This window comes from Schistocerca americana, chromosome 6, assembly GCF_021461395.2.
Source record: "Schistocerca americana isolate TAMUIC-IGC-003095 chromosome 6, iqSchAmer2.1, whole genome shotgun sequence".
NCBI lineage: Eukaryota > Metazoa > Arthropoda > Insecta > Orthoptera > Acrididae > Schistocerca > Schistocerca americana.
Genome location: NC_060124.1, coordinates 338,879,763 through 338,898,386, shown reverse-complemented (window position 1 = coordinate 338,898,386; position 18,624 = coordinate 338,879,763). Strand labels below are relative to the sequence as shown.

At 41.8% G+C, this 18,624-nt stretch overlaps 1 protein-coding gene across 1 annotated transcript in view; it reads left to right on the top strand.

Annotated features, from left to right (window-relative positions):
• The window catches only part of LOC124620134 (odorant receptor Or2-like), a 179,701-nt gene extending 162,050 nt beyond the window's left edge, over positions 1–17,651 (top strand). The window contains exons 6-8 of the mRNA XM_047146804.1: positions 17,200–17,258; positions 17,498–17,519; positions 17,634–17,651. Coding sequence (XP_047002760.1) covers positions 17,200–17,258; positions 17,498–17,519; positions 17,634–17,651 — 99 coding nt within the window. The remainder of the gene's footprint in view (positions 1–17,199; positions 17,259–17,497; positions 17,520–17,633) is intronic.
• Positions 17,652–18,624: the final 973 nt, after the last annotated feature.

Genomic DNA, 18,624 nt, shown 5'->3' with positions numbered 1-18,624 from the left:
CAAAAACTTACTTTCATTTTTTCCGAAGTGCGTGGGTGTCATTATAAACAAATGTGGTATACCTCTGACCAAATACCATGAACAGAGCACGGACGACGTGCCCCCACCTTGGAACGTAAAATAACTACATGCTTTCAGGGGAAAGGTGAAATAGTAAACGTTTACATGAATTGATGTACTTAAAATGTTTTTTTGTACTTGCTTCGTGATCCACGGTCGAGTTCAGCAAGGTGTTCCGGTGCTGAGGATGTGGCAGCGGGTGTACCGGGCGCTGTTGGAGTCCAACTGACCGCCAGTGGGCGGCACAAGAGCTGGAAAATATTGTCGAGACTGAATTTAATTTTTAAAAACGTCTTATTAGCAAATGAAATTATGAACTGTGTTAACTGTTGCATCAGGTCCTGGCGTGAACATCAGAAAGTTTTGATTTATCAGACATGTATATGTTGGTGACTGTACGTAACAAGTGGTCAGAAGGTATGTCTTATTTGCGAGAGTTCCTCCATACGACAGTTTTTAATCTGAGGCCTTCCAGTTGTAGGAAGTTGAATTTTAATTTATAGCTCAGAGGAGGTAAATAGAAGTTTAAATGGCAGTAAATGTTCTTATACATTGTATAGAATCGGAAGTGTAGCAACGTCTCTGACAGTTAATATTGCGAAGAGTTAGGCTGATTATTTTGTACTTCAGCAATCGATGCATGCGGAAGTTTAAGGAAGCTTCGAGAACTATTAATGTTCGTTTAACCAACATCATAGTAATGCATAGAAGTCAGTGAACTTCATTAGGACAGTTGTGAATTCAGTGGATGTAGGTTACGCCGAGCAAACTTTGGCTTTGTTGAACAACTTATATAAACTAATTGTGACCTTATTTAGGTTAACGGTGTTTTTCAAAGCCAGCTGTAATTAACATGAGAGTTATATTTCGTCACACATTATTCCGATCGTCAGTAAGCCTTTACGTCTGACAGCGATTCATAGCTAAAGCGAACACTTAAAGTGAGATATTCAAAATCTTACATAGTCAGAAAAGGCTTGTCGTTAAATAATTTCACTATGAAAGTGTTTGAAAGAGGACATTAACACCAGAGATTAACGTGTTGTAGGACCATCAATGTGTGGAGTCTTGATTTTTTCGAAGTATCGCAAACTCTTCCCACGAACGCAATTCGGTATTCTACGTCCAAATTATCCATGCATCTTCTCCTTGTTAGCGAAAAGGGTTTTCTATGGAGGAATCGTATTTAAATAGAAGAAGATCTGGCATACGAGTACATGAATATTACTACGGGTTCGTCTGTGTCCTGGTTATACTACGATTGCACCTGCGGCATGGCGACGCACTGTCATAACAGCAACTACACGAGAAATAAAATTCCTTATCCATTTTAATTTGTCGAAGGCAGGTTATAGTTGGCCTCAGAAGGGAAGGGACAGTGCAGGAATGCAGACCGAGCAACACATCCTTACCTTCCGAAAGGAAGGGGCTTAGTTCGTTTGGTACTCACATGAGACAATACATTCCACACGCTTAAACAACCCCTACTTGCCCCGGAAACCTTTGACCCTTGATATCGCCGCTTACTATCGCGGCGCCAGCCTTTCACACTGCGAATGAGGTGGGTCTGAACATTTCCAAAATGTAAATAAAGTTCAACAGAGCTACCCCCAGATCAAGAGAGAGGTGCAGAGTTCACACACACCTCTATGGTGTGAAATTCCATCTAGTTACTGAACACAAGCCTTTGCACGTTGTCTCGGCTTTTGTTCATCGTTGCCCGACAAAACGGCACAACGATCACGGCGTAGGACCTCTTTTTATCTGACATCAGGTTTCCATATCATAGAAACCAATATGCGAATGGAGACTCTATTCCATAGCTTCTGGCAGGCTCGGACACAGAATGTGACCAAGAGGAGGCCGTGTGCTTTATCATCGACACAGAGGTCCTTTTCGCTTTAAACTGTTTTCCGGTCATGGAATCCACCAGTGCAACAGAATCACTAAAGGAAACCATTATGCACCAAGTTTTTAAGTGGTGAAGTCAGGCTGGGTGGATTCCTCTCAGATCACATCGAAACATCGACTGCCAGCTCAGGACAGTATCCTGAATCTCTCTGGGATTTGATCTCGTTCTCACTTCATGGTCAGGTCCTTGGCCTGCATCACACAGATCACAGGGTGCCGCTGGTATGCTTAGTGGATGGTCATCCTCAAAGGCGTCGAGGAGCTTGCTCTCTCATGACCCCCGCCCTCAAACCCCCCTCCCCTCTCCCACCCTCCTTAGCAGGCATTGATTCCAAAAGTCTTTTTCCTGGTCCCATCCTGCTGCTCCTTGGGATCGCGGGATCAAGATCGTGTAAATTTTGCGGGTCCTTTGCTCAACTCACTGGGTCCTCTTTTCAAACGAATGTCGCTAATCATCATGGAGTGCTTCCCAAACTCTACAAATGTAACCGTGATATATTCCAAAACGACGCAAGATACGATTAAAGATCAGATCGAAGACCTCCCGTGGCCCATGGCTTGACAGCTTGTCTCCACCCCATTTTGGAGTTTTGAACTCTTTATTGCTACTTTTCTCAAAGAAATAGCGAGGCAGAGCAAATGGTTCGCTCTTACAAGTAAAAGATGATGGCAACGATTCAGTTTCCCTTTTTCGAGTTCATACAGGGCTACGGGTTGTGCAGACAAGAGCCCTACCTTCTGCATGGCAACCAATATCAAACCATCCTTCGGTCGTAACAATATCACCAGCGTCTGCTATACTGCTGTAGCTTTCATATGGCAGAATCGGTATGGGTGTGGATGTCGGGCGGCATTCAGGATGAGCCATCGTATACGCCCAGAGCCGTTGCCTTTACATCGTGGATGACGAGAGATGAGAGATTCCACTGTGGCCTTTCCCCGCGGCGACCATCTACTACAAACTTCATCCAAGAAGTGGCATCCTCGGCCTCCTCCTCCCTCATCATCATCGCAGCATCATCAGCTGTTGTGGGACAACCTTAATCGTACCGCCACTCCTCTGGCACAGTTATCCTTCCGCTTTTCTCGACGACGCACTGCAGACTTCGCTGAACCTAACGGATCACAGTGTTGGTTTCGATCCAACACAAGGCGATCATGCGGCCCCACTCGAATCTCTTCGCCCAGCAGCTCATATTGGACTTCAAGATGTACCCGCCTAGCCTCTATCTTCCCGCCGGAGTCGCCACAAATGTACCCTCAAAGGGGGGAGGCATGTTATAACCAGCGACTCAGGTAGTGAGAATAAACACCCCCGCAACCGGAGGTGCCATATACGAGCAGAGGGCAGTCAGCACACTGTAAGAGGGAGACGCATCCTCCTCCTCTGTGTCATCTCATGCAGCGTTATCAAGTGGTCTCCGATGTAGGATAGAGCTACATGGGCAGCAACAATAAGTCATTGTAGTATTCAGTCTATATGATTACAGTGTACACAACGGCTGATCTCTTGTTGGTGGTTTATGCTGATGGTGATGAGGTCCCATACTTCGGGGAGCGTAGGGTACGATGCGGGAGACCCGCACCGCCGACAAGGCAAGGTCATAGCGGAGGTGGTTTGCCTTTGCTTTACTCCGACCGTAATGGGGATGAATGATGATGATGAAGACGACACAACAAACCCAGTCATCTCGAGGCAGGGAAAACCTCTGACCCCGCCGTGAATCGAACCCGGGACCCCGTGCGCAGGAAGCGAGAACGCTATCGCAAGACCACGATTTATGCTACGAGTCTGAAATGTGTTTGACTCTGGTAGGATTTGTCATAGGGATATGACGCACATGAGGGTCTGAATTCTTCATAGCAGTACGATGGACATGGGTTTTAACCAGTCTTTTAGTATTTCACAATTTATCTTGTGCATGACCACTGCCAAATACATGAAACATAGGTACTTTTCCCACAGATATCATGCAGTTTCTGAGTAAGATTATATTTCTACTTTTTAATATCTCTCTTAGGATGTTGTCCGGAAGAGCTTCAGCTTTCTTTGTGATTTGAGCACAACTTTTGACTAAAATATGGTAAGTTTCAGTAGTTTTCTTCATCATTTTCACTGTTAAGTATTACACCCTCCTTAACAGCTGCATACGGATTTGTGGCTGAGCCGCGAGGTCTAAGGCACCTATCCACGTTTCGTGTGGCTCCCCCCCCCCCCCCCCCCCTCCCGGTGGAGGTTCGAGTCCTCCGTCCTCCCTCCTTAGCGTAAGTTAGATTAAGTAGTGTGTAAACCTAGGGACCGATGGCCTCAGCAGTTTGGTAATACAGGAACTCACCACAAATTTCCAAATTTCCACTTGTGGCTGAATCAAAGAGGCTCCTCGTAAATCTAAAGTGAAGCCAAAGTAAATGTCCAATTAAAAAATTCATTACTAATGACTGCCACTCTATGGTGGGGAACTCCGATGCTCATTCGACAAGTTAACTGCAACCACATAAATGAGAGCTACTTATTGCAAAATTACTTCTGTGTTTACAAAATATAATGCTAAATATTCACAACAAATTAGTAAACAAACACAGATTTGGATGCCCGGTAACTGCATACTCAAGACGTACATTTTAAAGCAATTCTAACAAAAGTGCAAAGTGGCAGCAAAAATTTCATTTAAAATTTTAATAATTTTCGCCATGGCTTTTAATTCTAACAAGTGGATCAAAGCATTCCATTCCTACATAATAATCACCTCAATGTCTTAATTCTTACTTAACATGGGTTTCATTCGTGCCACCGATTCCTGCAGTTTAAAACCAGGGAAGAAACTACCGTTTTAGTGATTTAATTATCGGGTATAAGCCAATCGTTAATCATCTAGTCATCCACATACTTTCTGTTAAAACACAATATGACGGACGATGTAAAGAACCAGATTTCGCAGGGACTTGCAGGTCCAGTTCCCAAAGACAGTAGTTCTCCATCGAGGTAATATTTACATCTCTGGCCGTACAACTTCATCCGCCGTATTTAGTCGACTATAGAGTATTGTAACGAGGGTGGAAGTGTCTATTTCGGCAGTTCGACGCCTTATGTTACAGGCTGCCATCAGACATCAAACATCAGACAAAGATTCCCCTCGTATAGCCTTCAGTGCACTCTTTCCACCTATCCGCTCTCTCCTCTGCGTTTAACAGGAGAATTCCTGTTGCACTCCTAATGTCACCATCCTAGCCTTTAACTTCACCGAAGGTTCTTTTGACTTTCGTACATCCTAAGTCAGTCCATCCAACAATCATTTATTTTTCGATTTCTTCACATTTGTCATGTGGCCATTTCGTCTAAGCTTCGTTGCACTTCATATTTATTTCAGACTCTAGCGACTTCTATTTCTGTATTCCTGAATTTATCTGAACATATTTGTACTTCCTTCCTACATTAATCAACTGAAGTATTTCTTCTGCTACCCATGGTTTCTTCGCAGTTACCTCCTTTGTACCTATCTTTTTCTTTCCAGCTTCTGTGATTGCTCTTTTTAGAGATGTCTATTTCTCTTCGAATGTACTGCCTACTGTGCTATTTCTCAAGGCAGAATCTAATAGCCTTAGAGAACTTCAAGCGTATCTCACTATTTCTTAGTACTTCCGTATTCCATTTCGTTGCGTATTGAGTCTTCCTTACTAATCTCATAAACTTCAGCCTACATCTCGTTACTTCTACATTGTGATCTGAGTCTATATCTGCTCCTGGGTATGCCTTACTATCCAGTATCTGATTTCGGAATTTCTGTCTGACCATGATGTAATCAAACTGAATTCTTCCGTATCACCCGGCCTTTTCCAAGTATACCTTCTTCTCTTGTGATTCTTGAACAGAGTATTCGCTGTTACTAGCTGACATTTATTACAGAACTCAACAAGTCCCTTTCCTCTCTCATTCCTTGTCCGAAGCCCCTATTCCCTTGTAACCTTTTCTTCTACTCCTTCCCCAACAACTGCATTCCAGTCCCTCATGACTATTAAATTTTTTATCTCCGTTTACATATTGTATAATCCTTTCAGTATCGTTATATACTTTCTCTATCTACTCATCTTCAGCTTGCGACGTCGGTATGTATACCGGAACTATCGTTGTCGATGTTGGTTTGCAGCTGATTCTGATAAGAGCACTGAACTGTTCACAGTAACACATCCTCCGCCATACCTTCCTATTCATAACGAATCCTAATCCTGTTATACCATTTTCTGGTGCTGCTGATATTACCCTATACTGATCTGTCCAGAAATCCTTGTCTTGTTTCCATTTTATTTCACTGCCCGTATTATATCTAGATTGAGTCTTTGCATTTCCCTTTTCAGATTTTCTAGCTTCCTTATCACACTGAAGCTTTTGACATTCCACGCCTAGACTCGTGGAACGTTATCCTTTCACTGGCTTTTAAATCTTTTTCTCATGGTCACCTCCCACTTTGCAGTCCTGATTTTCCCCCATTTAGGAGCAGTTTCCCACTACAGCGACAAGACAGTGTTCTGAACCTCTGCCAGCACCTCCGCCCTCTTTGACAAGGCCGTTAGCAGAATGCAGAATGAGGTTGACTTCTTATGCCGGAGGTCTTCGCCGCCAATGCTAATTATTAATCGACAATCAGGCGGTGGCGGGTTTCGTTCCCAGGAGCGAGGACGTTTTGATTACTAATCAAAGACGCTATCCGTAGACCACGAGAAGTACCCTTCTGGATATTGTGCCAAATTCTGTGCCCCTGGCGCCTTAGAACACCAAAATCCAGATCTGGTCTGAGGGCCCTTTGCATAAGTCTCCAAACGTTCCCATTTGAGAACCTTGCTGGCCAAGGTGGGATTTGGCAAGCACGAAGACAGGCATTAGAACCTCTTGCCGTTTGAGAGTGGGTGTTACCTTGGTGAATTGTAAGCCCAGGATGGTTTGTAGTGAAGGGCAAGAAAACAGGGCGGGGAATATCGTTTATGTACCGCTATGCTGTAAGGGTCCTGCTACGAAAAGAAATGGCATCCCAGATCATGACTCCAGACTGTCGGGCCACTTGGAGGGCGAGAGTAAGGCTGACATCCCACCTCTGTGAGGAGTGACTCCAGAAACGAATTCGCTGGTCATCGAGGCTCAGTTACAAGTGGGACTCATCACTGAAGACAATTCTACTCCATTTACTGAGATTCCAGGCCAAATACATGTCCAGAGACGCCCTGAACAGCGGCGGTATACCACTGGACTGTCGGTCGGCACACGGCACGGCCTTCAGGACTGATGGTGTGAGGTGCCATTTCTTTTCGTAGCAGGTTGCTATCCGCGGCACCTTTGAAGCATAGCGGTACGTCGAGGCCTGTTTTGTTGCCCTTCATGGCAAGCCATTCTGAGGTTACATTTCACCAATATAATGCCCTGCTGCACACGACGAGAGTTTCTACCGTTTGCATTCGTGCTCGACAAACCCAACCTTGGCCAGCAAGGTCGCTGGAGCTCACCCCAACTGAGAACGTTTGGAGCATTATGGGCAGGTAGAAAGATGTGTGAGTGGGATCTGACGGATTCTTCTCAATGCAGTTAGTTAATGCAGAAACTATATCGAATTAAAATTGTTCAGTTTACTAATACAGTTTTATGTTTTCATGCTCGTGGTCAAGCGATTTTTGGTTCAACAGTGCTTAACAGGAGCATGTTGATACTTTCAAAAACTAATCATTTAACCGTTCATGCTCTCTCAGTTAAAGTACACGAAATGAACTGAAATAGGCTTTTTATTTATTTAACCATGGACATTCACATTTGTGTTTGATGATTAAAAATCTACTGACGACCGGCAACCTCTCACGTCTTACATAGTTACTTGATCTGAAGTATTTCTTGCGTGATTTATTTAATATGGATTACTTAACAGCGCTTTTAGCAAATGCTACCTGATTTATTTGAGATCAACGTGCAGCATTAGAGGTATGGTGCCCGAGCAAAGCTGAGATTTGTTATTTTTATTGAGCAGGTAGTAATTAATATCAGTCATGACGAAACATTGCCCCGAGTAGTACTTACTGATCTTTCTGCACACACCTTTACAAGCGCTGTAATTACTTTGTATTTGGTGTACTGCCCTTATTTTCTACCCTGTGGGTCACCTGGTTCACACGCTATTGGAATTCAGCTTATCAGTTTCAGGCCGCTCCTCAAAAATATAAAATTTTTATATGATTATGGGAAATGGTGTTCGCTTTAATCCATCACGTGCTGCCTTTGTACACGACAGGTATTTGCGTTTTGTGGATCTTTTTAAATCCAGGGCACGTACTAAAACAATATTAAGACGATAACCAGAATGCAGGGTGTTTCGAAAAGATCCATAAGGCTATATCTTCTATATCAGTGGTTCCCAACTGGGGATAATTACCTTGTGAGGGGCCAAAATAAAGTCGATTCGATGAATACTTAGTACCCCAAATTTTGGATGGTCTTTGTGCTAAAAGACCATGTCTTACAGTCAAGAGTAAAAACTAGTCATAAGATCTGTTTGTAAATGTTAAGTTTTACACAAATTCAAGACTCCACTATTTTTACTCTCCTATTTTTTTGTTTTTTTTTTGTTTTCGTCTGTGGTGGAGCTTACCCGTCATGGGTAAAAGGCTGTAACAGTAGCTCTTTTTCTGATTTGGGAAACTGGCATGGGAGTATGTGGGTTCAAAGAATTGTTCCGTGAATGAAGGAATGTTTTAAAGTAGACAATTTCGAGCAGAAGTACAGTTCCTTTCTCCACGACAATTCAACAAACTATAAATAGATTTTCATGAAATAGAATTGGCATTAATTTAGTGAAATGTCTGTGGTCAGTAGGTTTCACTATTGGAAGAACTGTTAAGAACACGGATTTCATTCGCCACAACTCATGGGTGTGAAAAGAGATCATCGAGTAGGATAGCAATGAAAACAAGAGGGAAAAACTAAAGGAACTTGGAGCACGACTTAGGATGAGGCTTTGCGAGCATCAAACCTAGTACAAAAAAGGTTTGTCAGAGATAAACAGAACCTGAAACCTGGCAGTATCTTTATTTTCTGGTTCAATAAAGAGTGTACAATACGTGTAAGATTCACTCGTTTGAACGTTAAATAAGCATTATAAATGATTTGCCACTGTAAAACTATAAATGAATTGCCACTGTAAAACTATAAATGATTTGCCACTGTAAAACTAGAAGCATTAATTATTTAAAATCTAGTATTTAACTAGGACCCAAACATTGTTCAGGGTATTGGGTGACATATGATCCTGTTCATGGGCAGTGATCCCCAGAAGGTTGGGAAACAATGAACTACATGAATGAAGACAGAAACCTGGACTGAATTTTGGCTCAAGTATTGAAGCAAAAAATTTGGCTCGCACCACTTGTAAGTTCGTGGTTCATATAGTTGTCGGTAGGGCCTCTCCTCGCTCGCTTTGTCATTAGCAAGAGGGCTTTAAGACACGAGTGCGAAAACAAAGCAACAGAAATCTCTGTATGCCCATACAGATGATTGGGGTCCTCGGCTGTTCAGTATAGAACGTCGAATCAAAACACCTTTCTTTCAGCTGTCTAAATTCCAAATTGTTATTTTATTGAGCAACCAGTTTCAGCGATATATTACGCCATCTTCAGCCCCCCTGACCGACGTGTAGGAAGAGTCCAACCTATGATCCAGTCAAGATAGGGGCTAGCATTCAATGACTGGTATCCGTAGATTTTCGACACAGCGATTTCTCCGGTCATCACTTGCCGACTCAACTTCAGCTTTCTGCACTGACTATCAATACGAACCAGGAAAAGTTTGCTAATAAAGTCTTGAAAGGCACCATATTCTGATACTGTGTTTTCTTCTAGGTCCCTTTACTGTTAATGATCTGATAACAGCAGTTCGTATAGAACAGCACAGCCATGGTGTTCCTCATGGACTTCTATACAGACTAAACCAGATTTTAGATAAAAATAAAAAATATTTACAGGTAGAATGAAAATACATGTTTAAGTAATTGGAACTTGTGCGTAACTATTTTCTTTACAGTCATATCTATAAAAGCACACACTAAGCGCATTTTACGTCCTACCGTCCGATGCAGATGATACTCTTTGCGTTTTCTCTGAAGCGGTGGACTTCAATTTTTTTTCTCTTATGCGCTGTTGCTAAGAAATATTAATAATTGGTTTACATCATCTTGTTTTTATTTTCTTTCAGAAGCATCATTGTAAAACCATTCAGGGGAAAGAAGTTTATGGCATAGCTTTGCAGTGTTTCCCCTTGAAAAATTTCCTTTTCCAATCGAGGATCTAGACATGCCTTGTTAAATCATTGGTGGGAAAACTGTTTTCAGTATCCATGATTTTGTGTAAAGAATTTACTTTGTACCATGAGAAAAAGGACGATAGAATTACTCCCTACAAAATTTTCGAGCGTGCTTTTATGAAACGTTTATCAATAACTCCTGGAACATTTCCTACCCGATAACAATATTATTGCTTAGCTTCAATTTATAATTTGATGCCTTGATCTCAGAAAATATATTAGTACAGCCTGATATTTTTAAAATAGCGTTATCTGTTGAACGAACTATCACTTCATGTCACATATTTTTTCATGTTACTAAACACCGAACAAAACTTCATCATTATGATTATTTAAGAACAACTTTACTAAAAAAACTGCATTTAATAAAAAATTAACGTTTATTCTAAGCAGTATTCATCTATCAGCTGACCAAAATTTCAATTTCAAAATAATAGCCTAATGCGATGTCTCTGTCATATATGGTCTACGTTGTGATCAGACTACAGCGAGGATATTAATGTAGATTGAAGGGGATATTAACGCTACAAAACAAAACAATATAATTGTCCTCAGGTAAAGTACTTTGCTGATGACTATAGTGGTACAGTACGCATGTGGATAAACAAGGTGATGTATTCGCATAACATTTCCTATAAATTTCTAAATCTATTCACGACTGGCATTTATAATGAGCTCCCACTATTGGCGTGCTAAAGAAATATTTAGCGGTTTTATATCTCACCGAGTTCTGTACGTCTCCATGTGCACCGCTGCTTCCTAAACTGTCTGTGACATTTATCTTTTATGGACTTCTCAAGTGACTGCATTGTTAAACACGAAGTGCGTTATATTCTGCACATGGAGAAACAGAAGGTGAGCGTGGTGCGTACAGTTGCAATTACGGGAAATTGTGTCGACGATCTGCGATCTAGATCCGGAGAAAAGTGCTACACCGAGCACGTGACCACGGTCGGCAGAACGTGAATCGCTGTGGCTGTGATAACGGGTAAAGAGGCGAACGTGCAGCGTTTTTCTCAAAGCTGCATGGATAGATGACGAAATATTGTCACCTGTTCCAGTCAGGTCGTATTCTTGCTATGTAATACAAAAGCCACTCTCGTACATGAAACTCTGCGAAATGTACAATCAAGACGTAGACCTTATCACAGGTATAGGAGCAGCATCAATGAACACTCCAGTAACAAGAGGAAGTCTTATGAGCTGTTGACACTCAACAGTGATAGGGTACGTGAGCGTCGAAAAGTAAATAAGCGATGGACTGCTTTCGCAAGCAGGGAAAAGAAACATGAGATGAAATGGAATCTGTTTTACATCTGCCATTGTCCGCAACACGCGAGAATGCGTACGTCCCAAGAAGATTCGGGTGATTGCTTCCCACATATGTTTCGTGAAATGACCATGACGAAAAAATCTCAGACAATAGAGCTCAGATGGGGGTTTATCGACAGCTGTTCTTCCTGCAGACTACTCGTGAATGAAACAGGGGAGGGGAATCAGAAAGAGGTACCAGAGGTACCCTCTTCACCTTAATGTGGCCTGTGGAGTGTAGATGTAGATGTAAGTCAGTTGCTCGTATATCTGTTTGTTGCCTTCCTGCATCTGTTGCAGAGCTTCGTAGTCGGCAAGAGAATGGGGTGTCGAATCGCTCTCTAAAAATACAGAAGTCGGTATACTTTGACGATAAAAATTCCAATAGGAAGAAATAATTAATGTAAAGGAATGAAATTTCGGAAACACATCAGTGTAGGTAACGTATTTAAGCGATTAACGATGCAAGATCAAAGGTTAATGTACACGCGAAAAAAGGTATAGCAAATGTGAATGGCGGTATGTTAATAACCGATGTTAACAGACAGAATGTTGAGTGCGCGCATGCATTAATGTCGTACAGTTGCCGGATGTCAGTTTGTGGGTGGAGTTCCCTGCCAGTTGCACTCGGTCGGTCTGTACAGAGACTATTAATGCTGGTTATGGATGAAGCTGAAGCTGTCGTCTGTTGATGCCCCACATGTGCTCGACTGGAGACGGATCTGGTGATCGAGTAGGACAAGGCACCATGTCCGCAATCAAATGTAAAATTTAACAGTTTTAAAAACTTTCTATAAAACATTTTAAATCTTTCGAAATTTGTAAAGGCTTTTTTAAGTTACCGCTACCAGTCACATACTTTGTCAACTGTTGTATTACTGTTTATTTAGCGACATGTTTCGAGGTAAACCTCATCTTCAGGCTAAATGGCATTACAAAAACAACTTTAAAATAAGGCCATACTGATGTTACATATTCTTTTCGTAAATGCCGTAGTCATCTTTTGGAAGAAGAGAAAACTTAGTAAGGGGTAATGTCACTTTGGAAGCTGGACAGAAGTTTGCACGAAAATGTTTTGTAACGGTCACTCACTTTTTTCTTCTGGCGTGGCAGCCTCGTAGTGATGCGCTTGGGTGCCTCACCTGGTCACTGTTCACAAGTTGTCACTAAAATAGCAGTAACTTGGAAACATGATCACAAACAGTTCTGTAGTGCAGTGGACAAGATGGCGGTCGAAATACGGCTGGTTTCGATGTGACTATCGATTTGTCGATCTATGTGGTGTCAAATGTTTACATGTCTTCTTCACGTCTTGTTATCGTATTGCAGACGTACGTTGACGAAATACATTACAGATTGAGCCCCTGTTACAATATTATTGAACACATGATGATATAAACTATTTATTTTACATATTTCCAAGCTATTGCTGGGACTAGAGTCAAACGACTGTGTCAGTAACATAGCAGTCGCTCGGAAACACGATCACAAACAGTTCTATAGTGCAGTGGACAACATGGTGGTCGAAATACGGCGGGTTTCGATTTGACGATCTATGTGCTGTCAAATGTGTACATGTCTTCCGCACGTCTTGTTATCGTATTACAGATGTAGGTTGACGAAATACAGGGCTATTACAAATGATTGAAGCGATTTCATAAATTCACTGTAGCTCCATTCATTGACATATGGTCACGACACACTACAGATACGTAGAAAAACTCATAAAGTTTTGTTCGGCTGAAGCCGCACTTCAGGTTTCTGCCGCCAGAGCGCTCGAGAGCGCAGTGAGACAAAATGGCGACAGGAGCCGAGAAAGCGTATGTCGTGCTTGAAATGCACTCACATCAGTCAGTCATAACAGTGCACCGACACTTCACGACGAAGTTCAACAAAGATCCACCAACTGCTAACTCCATTCGGCGATGGTATGCGCAGTTTAAAGCTTCTGGACGCCTCTGTAAGGGGAAATCAACGGGTCGGCCTGCAGTGAGCGAAGAAACGGTTGAACGCGTGCGGGCAAGTTTCACGCGTAGCCCGCGGAAGTCGACGAATAAAGCAAGCAGGGAGCTAAACGTACCACAGCATGGTGCTCCACCGCACTTCCATCATGATGTTGGGCATTTCTTAAACGGGAGATTGGAAAACCGACGGATCGGTCGTGGTGGAGATCATGATCAGCAATTCATGTCATGGCCTCCACGCTCTCCCGACTTAACCCCATGCGATTTCTTTCTGTGGGCTTATGTGAAAGATTCAGTGTTTAAACCTCCTCTAACAAGAAACGTGCCAGAACTGCGAGCTCGCATCAACGATGCTTTCGAACTCATTGATGGGGACATGCTGCGCCGAGTGTGGGATGAACTTGATTATCGGCTTGATGTCTGCCGAATCACTAAAGGGGCACATGTCGAACATTTGTGAATGCCTAAAAAAACTTTTTGAGTTTTTGTATGTGTGTGCAAAGCATTGTGAAAATATCTCAAATAATAAAGTTATTGTAGAGCTGTGAAATCGCTTCAATCATCTGTAATAACCCTGTACATTACAAACTGAGCACCTGTTACAATATTATGTATGTAATGTATTACGTCAACCTACATCTGCCATATGATAACAAGACGTGAAGAAGACATGTAAAGATTTGACACCACATAGATCGTCAAATCGATAGTCACATCGAAACCAGCTGTATTTCGACCGCCATCTTGTCCACTGCACTACAGAACTGTTTGTGATCATGTTTCCAAGTTACTGCTATTTTCGTGACAATTTGTGAATAGTGACCAGGGGAGGCACGGAAATGGAGGCACACGAGTGTTTCACTAGGAGACTGCTACGCCAGAAGAAAAAAGTGAGTGAATGTTACAAAACATTTTCACGCAAACAACAGTCCAGCTTCCAAAGTGACATCACCTCTTACTAAGTTTTCTCTTCTTCCAAAGGATGACCACAGCATTTACCAAAATACTGTGTAACATCAGTATGGCCTTATTTTAAAGTTGTTTTTGTAATGCCATTTAGCCTGAAGATGAGGTTTACCTTGAAACATGTCGCTAAATAAATAAATAATACAATAGTTGACAAAGTTTATGACCGGTAGAGGTAATTTAAAAAAGCCTTTACATATTTCTTGAGACGGTCACGGCCGAAAAATAGTCAAAATGGCTTCAAATTGTTTCGAAATTTTTTGTATAATATCTCAGTTCCATTTAACATTAATTGTTCTTTTTGAAAGTCGTGACCAGTTAAGAAGAAGAAAGATAAAATTTTATATTGTTAAACGCGATTGAGACAATATATAGAAAAATATGACTGTTTTAGAAAGTTTAAAGTATTTTTTTACAATTTTCTAATTTTACGTTTTATTATCGGCTTATAAACGCTTTCTCCAATTCTGACAATGTCAGACACATTCAACGAGTCGTCACTTTCTAGAGAATGTTGGGTTACAACGGCAGTATGTGGGCGAGCGTTATCCTGTTAGCAAATACGCACTGGAACACTGTTCATGCATGACAGCACAACAGATCGAATGACTTGACTGATGTACTAATTTGCAGTCAGAGTGTGTGGAATAACCTCGGGAGTGCTCCTGCTTTCATACGAAATCGCTCCCCAGACCGTAACTCCAGATGTAGGTCAGAGTGTCTAGGGCGCAGGCAGATTGATTGCAGGCGCTCACTTGGCCTCCTCCTAAACAACACATGGTCATTAGTAGTACCGAGAGTGAACCCGCTTTCATCACAGAACACAACAGGCCTCCATTCTGTTCTCCAATCCGCGGGACTGCTGTGGTCGCAGGTTCGAATCCTGCCTCGGGCATGGGTGTGTGTGATGTCCTTAGGTTAGTTAGGTTTAAGTAGTTCTCAGTTCTAGGGGACTTATGACCTAAGATGTTGAGTCCCATAGTGCTCAGAGCCATTTGAACCATTTTTTGTTCTCCAATGAGCTTGACACCACATAAGTCGCGAGGAGCGGTGGTCTGGGGCCAGTGGAATCCACACTAGAGCATCTGCCTCGGAGCTGTCTTTAAAGTAACAATTCGTTGTGTCACTGTAGTGACAACTGCTGCTCGAATTTCTACTCCCAGTACGATGCGCCAGAGCCAAACGCCGAACACGGGTGTTACCTCTCGGTAGTGCTACGTGGCCGCCCGAAGCCCGGTCTTCTTGCGACTGTACCGTTTCGTGACCACCGCTCCCAGAAACCACTTACAGAGGCTACATTCCTGCCAAGCCTTCTGCTATTCCGCGGAAGGAACATCCAGCTTCTCGTACATAGTTCAAACTCAGTAAGCCGTTGATAATGGCGTCTTTATTGTCTTGATGGCATTCTTGACCATCAGCTCGCTGCGTCCAATCTCAAAGGTAACTAACGCTCACGACCGTTACACCGTACATTTAAAGGAAACCTGATTTGCATCCTCATAGTGGCGCTACTAGCGCAAGTCTTATGCGAATAGGGTGAAATTTTAAATGACGTAGTGTTTCAGATGTAGGAACACGCCTACCAACTTTCGTTTATATCACACTAGTCCTTGGTGCTGGGATTTTTTTTCGTCAGTATATGGTGCTCTGCAGAACAGTGCTTGTGTTATGAAACTTGTGCCAAATCAAGTACCATACCATGATTTTTAACTTTCTGTAAACAACCCACAAATTCTGACTGAACCATTCTCCGCTACATCCCGCTTTCGAGATTTGGATTGTTCCTTTGGAAAGGGGGTGGCTGAACTATCAGCTAACCTAGTCCAAACCGAGCTTGTATTCCGTCTTTAATGACATCATCAATGGGATGTTAAACCTTAATCGTCCTTTTTTCCTTAACCCTTTAACTGCTCTGGACGTGTTAACGCGCGCGCCTTTGTACCTGTCCGTGTGTGCTCTGAACGTATTTACGCGCGCCACCAGTCCTACCTGATACTCTGAACGTGTCTACGCGTAGAACGTTCAGTGGCTCCACAACACACCTAATGTTGGAGCTCCCGATAACTGGTAAATCTCTGCCCCCCTATGCCTGCTCGGCTTCTGCTTTCTGCTGAAGATATGGCAACACATCCACTCACAGGTAAGAAAGGGGAGGCCAGACGACCAGTTTCCAGATCGTCCCTCCACTGCCAGAATCTTGACGATTATCTACAAAGAAACACTAGTATACGATGAATTAATAGCGATGGTGTCCAGAGCATAATCAAGAAACAGTGAGTTACAGTGGAGGTGCGAACAGTATAGTAGACAGTGACTGTTAAGTGATATTTGAGTTATTGAAAGCAGACTTGGAACAATGCAGCGTGTGTTAAAATCATCTATTGTGAGGGCCACAGCATACGTTGATGTAAAAGAGGAAGTTTAAAGGAAATTGAGGCCATGACATTCCAATAAATGTTTGCGCCAGCATCTATTGTAGAAACCAGAAAACTCTGTGTTCATAATATAATCCAGAGGATTCCTAACTCCACATCTCACTTGAAGTTATTTACTATCTTTGTGTCATAAAATTGTCTTTGAGGCAAATATTGGAAGGGAACCTGTATTTCCTCACAAAATTTTCAAATTTTGAATCAAAGGTTCATCGCAACTTTGCAGCTTCTGTGGACGCCGGAACAGCTGCAGCTTCGCTACCAGCAACATCACTGCAGTCACAGGTGAGCGAGGAAAACAAATTACACTTCTTTGGAGGCAACCATTATCGTAACAGGCCAACAAGTGGTTATAGAGTAATTGTAAAATACGGTATGGATAGTACATCGGCGTAGACAAAAGCAAAGAACATTAAAATAATATCAGTTGTTCAGAAAATAGTAATAAAACTAAATATATTCTGTTCTCCAGTGAAATACAGACTGTTTCTCGCAGTCGGATTTTGCTTTTTCTTTTGTTACAGGCCAACTAAGGACCGCGTCAGGGTAACTGCCTATTTATTTTTTCCTTTATACTCGCTGAAACACTTTCAATTTCTCAGAATGAGCTCTTTTTTACCGATCTGGCCATCTGACACCAGCTGTTTTTGTTTGTTATAGTTGCTTGAAAACATTTGAATTCATTGACATCTAATCTAGATGTGTCTCTCCTCAGTAAGTTTACCTATCCAGTCTGGAATCCTTCTAAAACCTTTCTTTGTGTTGGCTCTCCACACATTCTATTTGTTTACCTGTTTTGGAATAATGAGTGGATATTATTTCTTAGCTGTCTACCTGTATTCTATGTGTCCATACACCGTAACACATCTTTTCCTGATGTACATCCGTTATTTTATGGCAGAATGGTCGTATTTCCTCATTTGATGTCAAAACCAGAGTGAAAATATTTCCTTATTTTGTTTTAAAGCCGAACTGCCATCCGTGCTATTTATAGGATCTAATACTTTTTGCAGGATACTTCTTTCTATCTCTTAAAAACTTTCTAATACCGTTTTGCATGCAGGTAATAGTAGTTGTGTAAGACAATAGAGGACTTCTTGTTTTTGAACCGTATTATATTGTCTTAGTTCCATATCTCTAGGAAATATTTTTGTTGCGCAGATTTCTCACTTTCATATATACTCTTTTCATTTTTTCAATTATAATTTTAAATGCTTCTTTTATCTTTTTCGTGTTTATATTTTCACTCAGATACTTAAAGTTTACGTTTTCTTCATGTTTTCCTACTTGATTCGTGAGGCTTTCTTTCATTGGTCATGTATTCTGTCTTTTCAAACAATATTTGTAGATCTGCCTTCTGAGTTATTTCATTCCGAAGTTCTGGTCTTTCATTTGTATTCTCTGAGGTTGCGCCTATTATTTAAGAGGTCGTCTGCAGAGACCAAGCAATTTATTGCTTCTTTCGGTCTATCCTAGTTACTGAAGTTATTAACTTTTCGTTTTCCTTCCTCTATGTAATTAAAAGTTCTTTTTTCTTTTTTGAAGCTTGTGTAAATCGTGATATTGTGTCAATATAGTAATCAAAGACTTCCCCGAACATATATGATTGTGTACACACCATTAACGACGTTTTAAAGGCATTTTACAGAAC